Here is a 17,525-nt window from a genome sequence, read left to right as displayed (position 1 = left end):
GAAGCATAAAATCACAAGCACACACACAGCCATTTCTCTTAGAGTCAATCGTGCGTGCGTGCGTACTTACACGGGTGGACGAAAGACTACATAAAAAACATATAAACGAAAATACAGTCCTTATAGCAACCACGCTATATATAAACGAAAATACTTATGCAACCACGATACATGTAAACGAAACTACATATAAACTTATGCAAACCACGCTACATATAAACTTATGCAAACACTTTGTATTGCGTAATAAGCGATAGCTTCTCCCAATAACTTCACGCTGACAACATGCCCTAACACAGGGGTCGGCAACCTTTTTTGAGTGAAGAGCCATTGTTGATCTAAGAGAATCCGAAGATTCGCACCGCAGCTCAAGCTGGGGAGGGGAAAGTTTTTTAAGAAATGGAATAGAGTGGGAAGGTATTTTTTATTAAAAAAAATATATTTTGAAATATTTATTGATACTGAAAAAACGTAGCAAACATCCAATTAGGTACGAATTAATGTGACTTTTGCTGCTGAACTTCTTGGGCAAGTCTCAACATCAGGCGAGTACGCCATAATTTTCATCTTTAAACATGCTGAGAGACTTGCATTGTTCAGACGGATTCTTGATTTATTTTTAATATAGTTCATGTTCGTAAATTTTTGCTCGCAGAAATACGTCGAACCAAAAACTGAGAGAAGCCCAAACGCAAATATTTTAAAATTTATATACTTGTCCGGTAAGAAAATTTATATACTTGTCCGGTAAGCAACTCATTTTTCAACTCATCTATCGCCGTCCATTTGTGTAGAATTGCAGGGGCAGCCTTTTGCCTTTCCAAATCCTCAATTTCAGTTTTAAGGCATTTTAGTCTTGCACTCCATATGTCCTTGATTTTTAAGTCCTCTTATCTTCATTTCAAATTGTGATTCATGTGGGCTAAAAGTTAAAGAGCCACAGTTACATGTTCAGAGAGCCACATGCGGCTTGCGAGCCGCAGGTTGCCGACCCCTGCCCTAGCACAATGTGTAGCTGAGCCTCCTGGCTCAGCTGAATTTTCAATGGCCCACTTCACATTATTTGTGAATAATAATAAACTACAAATAACTTACTTCATAAATTTTTCTATATTTAATTTTTTATAATAATTTTATAAAATTTTTATATAGTTTTAAATAAATTTGTATAATTTGTATTTTTTAAAATGTTTCTATATTTAAAAATAAAAATATATGTTATGTACATAATATACTTATATTTTTAGTATTTATGTATAATACAAGGTGCCCTCGTGGGTAGCACAGTTGGTAGGATTTTCCACCCTCCCCACACCGGGTGGAAAAGACCCCAGTTCGAATCCCGTCGATGACGGGAGGGATTTTTACGAGTATTTTTCACAACGTGGCTGAGTTAGTCGGTCTCAGGGGAGGGTAGCGTGGTTTTCTCTCCCAGAAACTCGTGTTTTTCGTCCAGAAAACAGAAAATCGACCTCAAAACATACGCAATTTACAGACAATATACACGGAGCAACATGGCCTTAGTTGCCGATGCTCGTTAAATTAAAACAATAATATAAGGTGTTGCTCAAAAGAAACGAGAATATTTTTAAAATCAATTATTATTTTAAATACAACAATTTCAATGTTTATACCCTTCAAACAACTCTCCAACCGCGCCTATTCAGCGCACTATTTGCGATTTGCAGGATCTAAAACCTCGGAAGATACCTCCTTTAATTGCTGTGTTTTGTTTGCGTTCTTCTGAATGTCTGCGAAGTCCTCAAATCATTTTCCTTTGAGGTGGATTTTAATTTTCGGGAACAGAAAAAAGTTGTACGGCGTCAGATCTGAAAAATAAGGCGGGTGCTCCAATGCTGTGATCTTGTTTTCGTTAAAAACTCACTGCGAACCATTCGCGCGCACACCTTTCTCATACCCAACCACCGCTCTGTCAGAATTGTTCTTACTGTTTCTTTGTCAATATGTCACTGTTCTGGGAGTAGTCGAATGCTCATCTGATGGTCTTAGCACACGATCCCTCGATTTTTTTTCAACATTCTCCTCTGTCGTTGAAGTTGGCGGTCTTTTTTCGTCGTGGACATCTTCTCGTTACTCTCTGAACAGTTTGTGTTATTCGTACACAATAATCTGAACCGTTTGTGCCATTCGTACAGCGGTTAACCACAAATATTGACATCCATAGTCAAGAATTACATATCACGAGGCATAAAATATAACTCGGCCATTACAAACAGTTGTCGTCAGCGACAGTTATAGTAGTTTTGTCCCTTTTCACTCGTATAAAGAAGTCTGGGTTCCATTCCCGTTGACGATTGGAGGGATTTCTAACTTCTTTAATCAAAGCTGTAGGGTAGGGTTTTTTCTGTGAGTTACTGCTCACACCTCTACCGATGTAATATACGTGGGATGATAAAAAAGTTCTGAGAATAGGTTATTTTGACAACTTAATGTCTTATAAAATAAATGAAAAAAAAATGTGTGTCATTTCTTATGTAGTTTCTAAAATTTATTTTTTTATTTTGGTAGGCTAAAGAAGAATGAATATCCAGCGAATCGAGTATTGTTCACTAATCAATTTTTTCTCCAAAAAGGATACAAATGTTAAGAAATTGGCTTACATGCGAAGCTGGAAATTAGGATGTTTGACTTGTGCTGCTGTAAAAAAATTAGGGCCGTCTAAAACGCAGAGAGTTAGCATTTCAAAGGAATGGAGTTTGGTAGTGGTATCATCTTATGGCAAAGATAGAAGTGCACAATTGACACTTAAGAAAATTTATGAACATTCAAAAAGTACTTCACACAGGCTGAAAAAATCTTGCATTTTTCACCCAATTATGTTACTGTTACCAGATGGTCAGCAGAGTTCAAAAGAGGGTGGGTGGAGGTAGAGTATGATTCAAAGTCTGGTGAGTTATTTGAAGCAATATATTCTGAAATAGTTGAACAAAAACAGATGGACTTCTTTCTGAACTTGAAAAAGTACTTAACATCTCTCATTTTTAACAATAATACATGAGCATTTGGGAATGTCAAAGTTTGTGCAAGATGGGTTTCCAGAAACCTTTCCATTTATGACAAAAATCAGAGGGTGGAGTCATCAAAAGAGAATTTAAACTTAGTTCTTGATAACACGGGTAGCTTTTTATCCCATTTGGTGACTAGTGAAAATTGGCTACATTTTTAATGATTCTGAATCCAAATTAGAAAGAAAGCAGTGGAAGTACAAAGGTTCTCAACCAGGAAAATGTTTCGAACCTGATCATGAGCTGGAAAAGTGTTTGCCTCAATTTTCTGGGAAACAAATTATTAGTTGATTACTTTGCAAATAAAACTACAACAACATCGAAATATTATTCCAGCCTTATGTCAAAATTAAAAGGAGAAATTCAAAGAAAAGGATGAGAAATTTTGAGTCGTCGGGTTCTGCTTCTCCATGAACAATTCACCCATGCACAAAGTCCAGGTTGCACGGGCTAAAATTCATGAATGCGGATTTGAACATTTAAACCACCCTCCCATTCAATCTAGATCTGGTCACAAGTGGCTATTATTTGTTCAGAAACCCCAACCCTCATCTTCCTGAAACTCATTTTAAAGATAAAGGGATGAAAGCAGCTGTAGAAGTCTGGTTTGATGCCCAACTCCTTGAATATGTATATTTTTTAATAGCTTTAACTCCTTGCAGGTTAAGTATAATAAGCTGTCTGATCTGGCAATTCGATTAAATCAAGAAACAAGTAATGTGGATCTTTCATTTTATTGGTTTCACATTTTAAATAAATAATCAGAGTAGATTTCTTGTTTAGAGTGGTAGAGTCATTAATGAGAATCAATGAAAACATCAATGAAAACTTATCAAATTGATGTTTCCACGTATTTCCACAATTTGTTGGCACAATTTTAAATTCATTTGCCTTGCGACATGCTCTATGATATTAGTAGCACTTAATCTTGAACGAAAACCGTGAGCAATAACAGTGCCATTCAATTCTTGAAGTTGTAACAACTGAAAATGGTCAGAATATGGTCGATCATGTTTCCCAATATAATATGCAGTTCTAAAAACCTTACAGGTGCTAGAAATTTCGGAGTCATTTATTTGATCAATTACCACTTCTAAATGTTGTTCATTTGCAGCTTGCAAGATTTTTTCAGCCTGTGTGAAGTACTTTTTGAATGTTCATAAATTTTCTTAAGTGTCAGTTGTGCACTTCTATCTTTGCCATAAGATGATACCACTACCAAACTCCATTCCTTTGAAATGCTAACTCCCTGCGTTTTAGACGGCCCTAATTTTTTTACAGCAGCACAAGTCAAACATCCTAATTTCCAGCTTCGCATGTAAGCCAAGGATATCCTTTTTTCTTCTCAGTCCACATGTCAGCATTCCAAACGTGGGCTTTAATTAAATTTTAATTCTGTGTTACTGTTTTTCTCTCATTTTTAGATCTTGATGGAAAAGAAGAGGTCATATCTTTTTCATTTTCACATGTTGTTTGTACATTTCCTTGCACAGTTTTCAGTTTCCTATCAAGAAATCAATTTAATGCTGTTTGCTTGCGTTTTTTGCTCATTTTGTATTTAATAAAAATTTCTTCTTTTAATTTTTAAATACTGAAATTACGTAAATTTAAATTTATATATTTAATTCCGTAAAAATTAATTTTTACCTTAGAAGAAACAGTAATAAATAAATTTAATTAATCTAAATAGTAGAGATCGGTCATAAATTCATACGTACATATTATACAGGGTGTCTCAAAAATATTGGTATAAACGTTTAGGGGAGGTAGGTAACATCTAAAGGAATGTGAATCGCATAGGAACCCATAACCGGAAACGTCATGGGAAAGTAGTAGCAGAGGCACAAGAAGCAGAAATGACACAAGACAGTAATTAGTGGCAAACATTTATTTGACATAATATTAACAATGGAGAACGAGATGGATGCATTTCATGATGTTACAAAAGTTGCTCGAAGGTTCCACCATGAGACGCGATGCATGCGTGACACCGATGCAGCATGGATTGGCGGACACGATCGAACACACCTGGAGTTCCTTTGACAGTAGCAGTAGCGCAGACGAGTCTCGCCACGTTATCCATTTCCGTCTCCACAGGCGATTCATACACGATAGATTTGAGGGCCCCACCACAGAAAGAAATCAAGGCTCGATAAATCAGGTGAGCGTGAGGGCCAGGCAACGGGTCCACCACGGCCAATCCATCGACGCCCAAAACGCCTGTTCAAATGGTCACGAACACATCTTCCATAATGGGCAGGCGCCCCGTCATGTTGAAACCAAATGTTGCGTCTCACATTTGCTGGAACATCGTCAAGTAACGGCCTCCGTAGCCGAGTGGTCAGGAGCGGGAGTGCAGTAGCACACGCTCTTTGAGTAGACCGGGGTTCAAGCCCCTGACTGTTGAATACGGTCGATCTGCCAACCCGCACTGGACCAGCGTGGCAGATTATGGTCCATTTCCCTCAGCATGAATTGTTGAGGAGGCTTCCATCCTGCAGTGGGTTGATAATGGCTGCACTTGACTTTTACTTTACGTCAAGTAACCCTGGTAGAACTTGTTCAAGAAAGATCCGATATTTAGCGGAGTTCATGCGGGATGGTAACAGGTATGGGCAGACTAAGCAGTCACCAACCATACCTGCCCACACATTTATTGCGATGTTGTTCCGCATGGGGGCGCACACCGTGTGGGTTGTCGTGAGCCCACACATGAGCATTGTGCTGATTCAATAAGCCTTCCCGAGTGAAATAAGCCTCACCCGTTAACAAAACATAGGCTGGAAAATTCAAGTCTTGAACACTTTCTTGGAGAAACCAGTGCGCAAAAGCCACACGTGCAGGATAATCTTGGAGGAGCAGTAACTGAACCCTTTATAGATGAAAGGGGTGTAAGGAATCGTCGTGCCAGACACGCTGTACACTGCAACGAGACACTCCTAAGGCAGAGGCAATGACACGTGTGCTGGTAGTAGGATTATTCTGGACGGCATTCAACACACTTTCTTCCATGGTGGGAGTACGCGTAGAACGTGGTCTGCCCGCACTACTCCTGTTACCTCTAAATGACTCATAATGGCACAAATTTTGATGCACACGCGCAAACAAACGGTGGTCCGGTACATGTCTGTCTAGGAAGCGTTCTCCATAAATTCGTTGAGCGGCTTGTCCATTGCCCTCTGCTAATCCATACACTAGGTGCATGTATGCCAGCTCATAGTTCGTATATCGATGCATGCTCTTCGTGCAGCGACTACTGCTTGAATGAGTAAACCAGAAATTTTCCCTCTCGCGAACTGATGAACAGCGCCGTATACCGACTTACGGTGACGTTTCCGGTTATGGGTTCCTATGCAATTCACATTCCTTTAGATGTTACCTACCTCCCCTAAACGTTTGTACCAATATTTTTTAGACACTCTGTATATATAATACATATATGAATGGCAAAAAAAAATTCTGTACGTCGTTCCCCAGAAGACTATATGATCACGCCACATCGACTGTACAGTAACTGATCAGGCTTCATACTCACGGTTCATCGAACAATCAGTTCTAGCATTCAGCTCATGGCGAATAAAAATGCAGCGTTCGCACGCATTACAGTATATTTTATTCGTTGAATCACTTTATCTAACACATTGTACTTTAGTAAGAAACGTTCAAGTTTCATTGCGAAATTTATATTTTTGTTTTTAAATAAATTTTTAAAGAAATCTATTAATTTTAAAGATTACTATTAATATCTTTTTTTAGCAGCAATGGGTAAAATAGATATTATTTCTCCCTTCCCTTTGATTATGCCATTGTTTCATAATATTAGGTATATAAATTTAATGATTTTCTATTATGACATGGTACTTTCCGGCCCGAATACACCACTGAGTCAGAGTCGATCTCGTGCACTCACATAAGCGAATCCTTGTGGGTAGTATAGTTGGTAGGAAAGCCGTCCTCTCCACACCCAGTGAAAAAGATCTGAGTTCCAGACCCATCGATGACGGGATTAATTTTTTGTGGGCCTTTTTCACAACTTGGCTGAGTTCGTCGGTCTCAAGCGAGGATAGCATGGTTTTTTATCCTGGACACTAGGGTTTTTCGTCCAGCAAACAGAAAATCGACCACAGAACACACGCAATTTACAGACAGTATACACGGAGCAATATGGCCCCGGTTGCTGATGCTTCTATAACAACAACAACAGCACATAAACGAAACGCTTCCTATTATTCTTGTAAATGGACAAGTCTGAAACGTACAGTCATCCACAAGGCTGTAATGTCTTTTATAATAACAGTCCTATAACTGGTTACGCTTCAGTCGGAGCGTATTGGCCTTATTAATATGAAACAGATGGCTGTCTGCAGCACAGAGCAGAAAACTAGACAACAGAAATAAAGTGAACAATTTAAAAAGTTATAGTGAAGTACGTGGGGAAAATATACCTACTAAATGTAATTACAGCCATCCATTAGCTCTGAAAATCTGTTTTAGTTATAGAAATACATAGCACGATTGGCAATGGCACCCAAAGTAGCGAGAATTACAGATTGTGGCTCCTAATGGTGAATTTTACGCACAGTATAAAATCCTAAATCCTAAATTTAAGGTCGACTTATTCGCAGAGTATAAAATCCTAACTTGAATTAAAGGTACGTGCGCGAGGTCGAAAAGACGTGAATTAATACCAAATATTTGCTATTTTTGCATTATAATTTCATATAAGTGTACATTGTTTTCACTTTTCTCATTTTCTTCATTAGACGAAAACAGTTCATGGAATTTATCGGGAGTGGTATTTTCGGGTTTGCTATTCGAGAACTCGAATTTCTTGTAGCAACGCGCTTCCATATTGAGGTATCGTTTATAGAGAAACCAAATTTGCAGTACAGTACTAAATAATGAAAATCTCCCATATACAAATATCAATAAGAACGATGTCACATCGTCATCTATACCTGTGGGTTTTAGTTTCGTGACCTTCTACATGATGGAGTACTATATATGCTTACCGCTTTCTTTATTGTTTATTGTGCAAAGTGTGTTAGTTGTCTGACGGCACCAGGGGTATCCCCACCTCCGCTGTTTATTGTGCAGTGAAATAAAATCAATTTTTTTTTAAAAAAAGAGCAGAAATAATTAGATTAAAAAGTACACTGGTTTTCAATGTAGATTTTACTACTCGAGATACAAAAGATGAATGTGAAACAAGTAGAGGGGGATTGGGTCAACGTATACGGAGAAATATGGCTGAGTACACATTTTCAAAGCAAAAATAGAAACCAACTTATGCACTAGAATATACGGCAACAGGACTTGAAAGATATGGGAGCATAAAAGGTTAATTGGCAAGGCAATGCAGTTAGCAAGCGATTATTCTATAGGAAAACTCAGTTGTCTCCTTCCAGTGAGAACGTCTGGAAGGAGACAGCCACACTTAATTATATGCTCTTTCTTGAAATAATGCTCTGGTCTCACCCATCAGATCATAATGTCGCTGAGAATATAGAATATCGTAAAATAGCTCTCCGATACTCAGTTTATCAGAATTCTCTTGAGTACCAAAAAGCATCAGGGCCTGAGACAAATAGGAATTTCTGGTTAATATCAAGCTCACAGCTCTCTCTTTCTCTATACCCTTCCCCTTTATTTCTTATTACAAGTTTTAAGACTGAAAATTTTTATTTTATTTCAGTGAATGGTGAAGTGCGACCAGGTCAGTTATTGGCGATCATGGGAGGGAGTGGCGCTGGGAAAACTACCCTCATGAATGTACTAACAGGAAGAAACCTCCGATTGGTGTCAGTGTCTGGTTGTGTGCAAGTGAACGGTCAGAAAAGGAATTCGAGCTTTGTGCGTCTGATGGCGTATGTCCAACAGGACGATTTATTCATAGGAACGCTCACGGTCAAAGAGCACTTAATATTTCAGGTCAGTAGACTTCACAGATACGAAAATTTTAATAAGCGACCACTCATAGTTTGCTGTGTAACTAAATTCACATATTTGGAGTATCGTGGGTAAAAACTTCACTCACTTTGACACATACCATTGCTACAATGTCACGCGTCACTGAAATATGTTTATTGGTACGGCTTGCTCATTCGATATTACTCACATAATTAGTGCATGACATTTAATAGTTGTGTTCAGGACTGTTATGATTGTATGAAAGATTTCAAAATATTTTACATATCGTCGTTCCCACGTAAAAACCACGAATCTGCAAAAAAGATAGTTTTGAGAAAAACGCATTTAAAGATTCTTTGACTTTGGAAAAATCAAGTTTTTAAGTTATTTAACTAAATATTATTTTATTAACCTCAGGGGCTCACATCTGGTGAGTATGGGCTTGGCACACCCAGGGTCCTGAGCTGGATATCATCATTCTTCCCTTTCTTGGTAATTCCTTTCTACTTTTGACTCTCTCTCTCTCTCTCTCTGTCTCAGGGTAACTCGGGATTTTTTTTTTTTTTTTTTTAGCTTGTGCAGCATAAGCCTCAAGCTTCCTTGCACCATGTAGCTATTAATAATAATAAGTACCTTCCAAAGATGCCGTTTTTATTCATATTGGTAATTTAAGATTGCCATTATGTAGGAGCTTAAAAAGCGCTTTCGCAGTTTTGGCGTTGTGAAGTTTGAAAGTTTGTTAGATTCGTACAGAATTGAAATGGTGAAAAAAATATTTTGATCACATTTTTGTTGGTCAGAAATGAATAATTTATTAATAAACCGAGGTTAGAATAACATATACTTATAAATAAATGAAAAATATATTAATAACACAGATTTAATTACAATAACATAAAAGTTAGTATAAATTAATTTTCAATATCTTCTTCATATTCAGATTCTTCACTTAAATCCGGTGCTGGTAATATCCCTTATTTCTACCGATGCTTTTAATTTTAAATAGAATTTGTGATACTCCTTCGATATTGTCAAATCTTAGCACATTTTTTATTCTTGGTACATTTATCAAAAGCCTTTGAAAGTTTCACAGTTGTCAAAAGTCTTTATTATTGTGAAATCTTTAGGCTTTGCTTGAAATATACAAAGTTCCTCATTATAGACTTTGGGTAGGTTAGGTTGCTCATTGCTCGATCTTCCTTTAGGTATTTTTTAGGTTTACTGTTATAAATTCATCTTTGTAATTTGTTTTGTAAAACATTGTGACATGTCTATGCTGTCCTTTTTAGAATTCAAGGCAACAGACTTTTCTCCAAGGAACAGCGCCTCTAAGTTGTTTGGCGAGAAAAGTAAAATCGCAAGTCATCGCATTGCACGATATTTACACAGAATGTAGGTTTTAATCGTGCGCCTCTAATTATTTGGGACCCATTCCTCAGGGACATGTATACTTGGCTTTTCTCTCAACTTTAGAGTGCATTGAGTCAAACTCCATTTCTGAATGGCCTGGCTCAAAAAATGTGTGTCTAACAGTTTTTAAACTGGGGATAATTTTTAAAAAGTACATGCACATCGAAGCCTTAAGTGATGAGTCACTATCGTCTCGAATGGTACATAATTTTTATAGCCGTCTGAAACTTCAAAGGCATTCATGGGATCGCAATCTTCATCTTCTAAATCAGATTCCATTTGAAGTGAGGAACACATTGCAAGAACTTTTTGCTTTCTTGTACTCATTATTCCAAATTTTACTTTTGACCCCAAAAATGAGATGTTACAAAGGACAACTAAACAGTAATACTAATTGGCAAACTGAGACAGGGAATATTAGGGATATTCATGTGTTGTTGTGGCGAACCCCAGGGTTTCTCTCACTAGCCGCTGTTGTACGTCTTGTGAAGAATTTTGCTCCAAAGCCGTCCATTTGTATTGTAGTGTAAGTGTAATGATATGTTCTGTTGTTATGTGGTTGGCCGGCACCTGGCTCTTAGGTGTTGCTGCTTCTCACCTGCTAAGGTGAGAAGCAGCAATACCTGGTCACCGTGTCCCACCCCCCATCCCTGCCACTTGGAGGCTGCCAGGATAAAGGCAAACTGAGACAAACAAAATCATACATGTAACAACATGCACGAGCTGGCCTCCCCTCACCCTACTGTACATGTCAAAAAAAAACGAAAGTGGTACTTTCGCGAATTGCTCTGTCAGTGTTTACCATGTCAAACTAACTAAAGTACCACATTCGTGAATCTGAATGTAAGAAGTGTTTTTTTCACAGATAAGTGAAAATGCATGTGACATTTTCAACCACTTTGCCTTGAAATACACTAACGTGTCTTTGGCAGGGTGTAGTTGACCAAGAAACAACCTCAAGAATGCATTTTGGTAAAAAGTACCAAATTTGCACAATTGTGGTTTTGGCGTGGTGCCGACGATATATTTGTACACTTTAAATGCACTATAAGAAGAAAGGAATCTCCACTGTCACGATTCTGCTGGAAACCTCCTTTCGTGACAGGCATTACATATGGAGAAACCCTTTCACCTTACTTTTCTCCTTTCTAGTCCCTCCGCTCCCCCTTCTAATGGAGTGTAGCTTGTTTCCTATGCAGACGATCTGAAAGTCTACCATTTCTAAGACGATTGAAGAGGCCAATTACTTAATCATTATCTAGAAAAAAAATTGTATATTTCTTGTCTTTCGTAAGCAAACACACATCTGAAAACACAAAAATCATGGCATCTTACTATCTCCAAAAAGAAGGTTTCCTTTCTTATTTTCCCAAATATTTCTGGACAAACAATTCCAAAAGTCGTAGTGCATAAAGTCTTGAGAATCTACTTCGATGAAAAGTTCCTTTACAATACTCATCTCCAAAAACTCAAAACCTCCTCTCTTAAAAACCGGGGTTCGAGCCCGTCACAACCAAATATGGAGGATGCGGAAAGGTCAGGGAATAACCACCGCATATCCTGGAGCAATATGGCCTTAGTTGCTAATGCTCCTAAAAACCAAATAACCAACCAAATCTCTTAAAAAAAAAAAACATGGCTATTTAAGATGAAATCTGATACATATTAACAATTTATCTATTATCCAAAAATGTAAGGTGTTTCTTTACACCTCTATTCTTTATGGTTCTGAAGTTTAACCTGGTGCTGCCCATTCCAATCCGAAGAACCTTCTGCAATGAGGTAATCTTAAATCTGGTTTCATTTACCCAATAATTTAGAGCGCAATGTCCCGAAACTTGAGCTCTCTTGACCCTAAGGTTCTTACCAGCCTACAGTCTCTATCATCCTTCACCAAATATATAACTAGCATTGCACTCCACCCCGCCTTCTATTTGGAGCGGAATTGGCTGGTATATTCTCCCTCTGAATACTGAGTCCAAAACTTTTCCGGCAATTATGGACAATATGTCGGAATAAATTCCTTGATCAGTTTTTTTCCAGGTCCGCCCATTGAACATATTAACGTATTTAATATTGATCCTTTACTATTTATGAATGCCAAAAAGTATAATGCTCCACAAAATGCTCCAAAAAATCCTTGACTGGAATAAATGTTATATTTTTGATCTTTACTATTTATGAATGCCAAAAAGTATAAAGCTCCGCAAAATGCTCCAAAAAATCCTTGACTGGAATAAATGTTATATTTTTGGCCCTTAAAGCTTGTTACAATTATTTTCCAGTTATGACAAGCTAGGACATAGTACCTGGGAATCTATAACGCTGATGGAACTGGTATTCAGGCGACACTTGAGTCAAGTGGATTATTTTAAGTGACATCCGGACCGAGTCTGTTGGTAACTCTTAGGATACATTCGGATCAACTAGTGTATAATCTCGCTGCCTCTCCGCTACTTTGCCAGCTAGTGACTGGAGGGAACCTAAGTAGTGGTTATACGGGGGGGGGGGGGAATTGTCGAGGACTCGTCATGTCAAGGAGTTCGGTATATTCTTGCTGTGTGTACGCCATATCAAAAAATTTCATTACTTCATACAACAATCCCCCATTCTACTTTTACTTTATCTACTGAATGCATCATACATAGTGAAACTAATAGAAGAAACTTATCTGCGAAAAGATATTTATAACCTAACAAACATTTCCTCGTTCATTTCACAAATGTACGTGGTCTCACTTCCAGTCTCAGTGATGTCCATTTCCACTTAAATTCTGCCAAACCCCACGTACTTTTTCTGACCGAATCCCAACTATTGACGATGCAACTACTGTTCCTCTCAGTTGTCCTAATTATTCGCTGTATGATTCCTTTCCCTCCAAAGGTAGCACTTGTACATATTCTCAGTGATCACTGAATTATGACCACCTGCCTAATACAGAGTTGGGCCACCGTTCGCAGGAATAATAGCCGCTGTTCGCCTAGGCATTGACTCCACTAGATGTTTGAAAATGTCCATGGGGATCTGCAGAATAGTGCCGGAATTGATGACGGTTGCGTGTCCATACGCCTCACTTCCTGTTCCGAAACATTCTACAGCTGTTGTTTAATTGGATTGAAGTCAGGCGAATTTGGAGGCGAATCAAGACGGATGATATGTTCACTGTGTTTCTCGATCCTTTTTCTGTCCGGAAAAAAATGCAACATGGCAGGGTGCACATGATCTCCTAAGAGCTACCGGTAAACATCACCAGTGAAACGTTGGTTCCTACGCGCCAGGGTCTAGTTCTTTCCAGAAAAACATGCCGCATATTAATCAACTATCGCTACCTGCTTGGATAGTGGGCGCCATACACGATAGATCATGGACTCATGTTGCTTGCACCACACGAAGGAGTCCGTCAGCTCGTTGCATCAGGTAGTTGGACTCATCCGACCAGCACACTAGTTTCCAGTTCTCCAGTATTCAACCAGCACGTTGTTGACACCACAGCATTCGCCGTCGACGATGATCAGCGTTGAAAATTGGGTTCCACAGCGTCTGCTGTGGAACCCAATACGTCTGAGTGTGCGTCGCATCGCCATTTAGAATATTGTTCTTACATTCCTTATATGTATTGCGATGACAACTGTCGCACAGTGACCTGCCGTTGTGTCCGTACAATGCTCTGAGCCCTTCGCTCACCACCAAAATCCACCTTGCATAATCGTTTACAATTCTGTCGGAGGGAGATGGTTTGATCGGCTTGCAATTCTGTCTGAGGTAGATGGTTTGATCGGTTTGATACCATTCTTTTTACACCTTAACCACAGTGTGCCGTGAGCAATCGACAAGACATTTCAAATATGGAAGCACCCTACGCACGACCTCCTACAGTCATGGTCTTTTGAAGGTCCGTGATATCTTTACTGTATCCCATAACTACTACTTTATCACTTTGACTTGCACGACCAGTTGCAAATTACCAGCGCTCTAGCGTACGATCCTGTTCAGCTTTTTATACGGCATAGACCATTACGCATGGGGTGGTCACAATTCAGCGATCACAGAGTGTACATCTGTCTGCTATTCTTAGGCTTAAAATATCTCTACCCGATTCTGTCAAATTCATCTGTTGCCTCTATCGATCTCCCAATTCCATTAATCACTTGGAACTCTTTGACTTCCTTTTTTTGAAATTCAACTTTCTTCAGTCCAATTTTCCTAACAGTGAAGTAATTTTCCTTGGCGATTTTTTTTTCACAAATCTAGCAATCTGTGCCACCCTGGTAGTCGAGATGCCCATGCTTTTGCAATTGCTAATGATCTCGCACAGATTGTTCATTTACCTACCAGAATTCCAGACAGCCCCAACACTCTTGATCTGTTTCTCACGAACAGCCCTTCCAAGTACATCGAGATGAATGGTCCTCTAGGCACCTCAGATCACAACTTGATAATGGTCTCGTCTTCAAGCGAACCTTTCTCTCTTGTGGCCATTCTCAACCTCGTGTTGTTTAGCATTACAAGAATGCAAAACGGGATGATCTGCGAGATTTCTTCTTTTCCTTAGTTGGATTACTGTTTTAAATCTTCTGATATCGATGTTTGCTCAGATCGTGTCAGTGAAAATATTCTTGTAGGGCACTTCTTTATTCCACACTTACCTTGAAAGTCTCGTCCTTTATCTCTAAATCTTGGTTTTCCAATAAATGTGCCAAGGCTGTTCAAGATAAGTATGTTGCACACCGCAATTGGTTGCATACCAATCTCCAGGTTCATTTTCTGCCTACATAAAGCCAATAATTGTAAAGAAGTTATTAAACAATCCAAACTAAATTTTGAACAGGCTAAGAGTACAAAACTTGCTTCTTATCCAAACGGTAATCACACCTTGTCTCTTGCCAAAACTGCTGGCCGCAAATTTGTCCATCTGTACTTCCACCTCAACTAAAGATAAAGCTGACTTGTTAGCATCCTACTTTTCTTCTAACTCTTATATTTACGATTTTTATAAACCACCTCTTAGCATTCCAAGTACTGTACACTCCACTTAAGGCCTCCTGTGGCCTTCCGTCAAAAGGACATCAGAAGAATTTTGAACAATCTTGATGCCAGGAAAGCTCTGTGTCCTGATGATATTTTTTCACAGACTGTTAAGTTATTCATAACAAATTTTTAAGTTATTCATTCATATAAATTTTTATTACAGCTTAGCAATAATAAAAATTTAATATAAAAATTCTTATATCGATTCTTCATCTGGATGTTTAAAGAATGCCATAAAATGTATACATATATTAACTTCTGATATCACCAGTGAATTTCAAACCCATAACAGTCACCAAAATTCGTATATTTTTAAACTTAGTGAATTAATATAAATATAGTATAACTTAATTTTTTAAATTAAATAATTTGTTTTGTTTTAGTATAATTAGCAAACTCAAGATATATAAAAATACGTTTATTTGTTCCTTTTTATTTATCTTCAAAATTTTTCATAATTTCGTTCATTTTATTTTGCCAAAAAAGTTACAAACTACATTTTAAAATTTATTTTTTTCAAATAATTATATTGGAAAGGAGGGAAGTTTCCTGAAATATGTATATTTTATTTATATTAAATATTGATATACAGGGTGAGCATTGCAGATGTATCGATTGCGATATATCCATTGTAGCGACTGCAGCGCTACCTAGATCATCAACAGATTTTGCAACTGTAATTTTTGTTTTTTGTAAAATTGTTTTTTGTTTGCAAAAAACTGTAAGCATTGGCCTTCGTTATAACACAAGGTACAAGATTCTAAGTTATAATTTTTCTTAATCAGGGAAAGACTTTATGCTCACCCTGTATAGATATTTTTTCTGCATACACTACTACACCAGCCCTCGTGGATAGCACTGTTGGTAGGATTGCTGTCCTCCCCACACTGGGTGGAAAAGACCTGAGTTCGAGTCTCATTGATGACGGGAGGAATTTTTATAGGTCTTTTTCACAAAGTGACTGAGTTAGTTGGTTTCAGGCGATGATAGCATGGTTTTTTCTCCTGGAAACTCGGGTTTTTCGTCCAGCAAACAGATATTCCGCCTCAGAATACGCTCAATTTACAGACAATATACACGGACCAATATGGCCTTAGTGGCTGATGTTCCTAAAATCTTACTGCAAGAACAAGAAGAACTACCACACCAAAAACGCACACTATGAGCCTATATGAAATCAAAAACAAAAATTAAATCAGCATTTAAATGAAGTTAATATAATATTGAAGCCCTTACTATACGCCTTCTTGTTAATATATTCATTTATTTATTTTCAGGCTCTTTTGAAAATGGATAAACGTTTCACTTATAGCCAAAGAATGAACAGAATCGAAGAAGTGATCCAAGAGGTATTTCTTGTTGGATATAATTAATACCATGCTGCACATATTTTTCATATTTTCATTAATTTTATGAAAATATATTAATTTAAAATACTGTATTAACTTAAAAAAAATTCTAAAAATTTTTAGAAATTGCTAAAAATTTCTTCTGAGGTTATAACTTTCCAACCCTGGTTGGTCGCGAACTGAGCCGAGAGACAAGACATCATCTTATCAGTCGTGAATGTAAATATTTAAGTAAAATAACATTTTTTGTTGTTTCTTTGTGTGTTATAAAATCGGACAATGAAACTACATTTCCCTACTTTATTTACAAAGAACCTTTCCAAGGGTTCTTTTCGTCATCCTCCTGATGTCAGTGCTGAACCTTTTGGTGATCCGGAGTAGCTGTTGGAGTTGATTCTCAGTTGCGGCATAGAGTTTGATGTCATCCATGCTCATCAGGTGAGAGAGGGTGTACAGGCGCTTCGTGTACATGCTCAATAACAACGAATATATACATATTCGCTGTTATTGAGCATGGTGGACAGTTAGTTGAGTGTAAGCAAATCATAGCGGGCTCAGGACATCTCTCTCTCTCTCTCTCTCTCTCTCTCTCTCTCTCTCTCTCTCTCTCTCTCTCTCTGGAAGATTCCTCTTCTAGTGGGTATCTGCCTGGTCGTAATATTCTCGACTTAAGGTTTAGGCCTAAATGGTTGTCAAATGACCTAATGAGACTCGTGACAGAGAAGAAAAATGCATGGGATGCATATAAATTATCAGGCGACACAGAAGCCAATGGCAGATATAAGTTAGTCTGTAATTAAGT

The 17,525-nt window shown here is 38.0% G+C and overlaps 1 protein-coding gene across 1 annotated transcript in view; it reads left to right on the top strand.

Moving 5' to 3' along the window:
• The window catches only part of LOC150087168 (protein white-like), a 138,154-nt gene that overhangs the window by 20,434 nt on the left and 100,195 nt on the right, over positions 1-17,525 (top strand). Inside the window, exons 2-3 of the mRNA XM_090372389.1 lie at positions 8,722-8,957; positions 16,652-16,723. Of these exons, the coding sequence (XP_090228515.1) occupies positions 8,722-8,957; positions 16,652-16,723 (308 nt within the window). The remainder of the gene's footprint in view (positions 1-8,721; positions 8,958-16,651; positions 16,724-17,525) is intronic.

Source organism: Mastigoproctus giganteus, chromosome 4, assembly GCF_048544385.1.
Source record: "Mastigoproctus giganteus isolate SK-2022 chromosome 4, ASM4854438v1, whole genome shotgun sequence".
Taxonomy (NCBI): Eukaryota; Metazoa; Arthropoda; class Arachnida; order Uropygi; family Thelyphonidae; genus Mastigoproctus; species Mastigoproctus giganteus.
The sequence above is the reverse complement of the archived record's forward strand: the minus strand, read 5'-3'. Positions and strand labels throughout refer to the sequence as shown.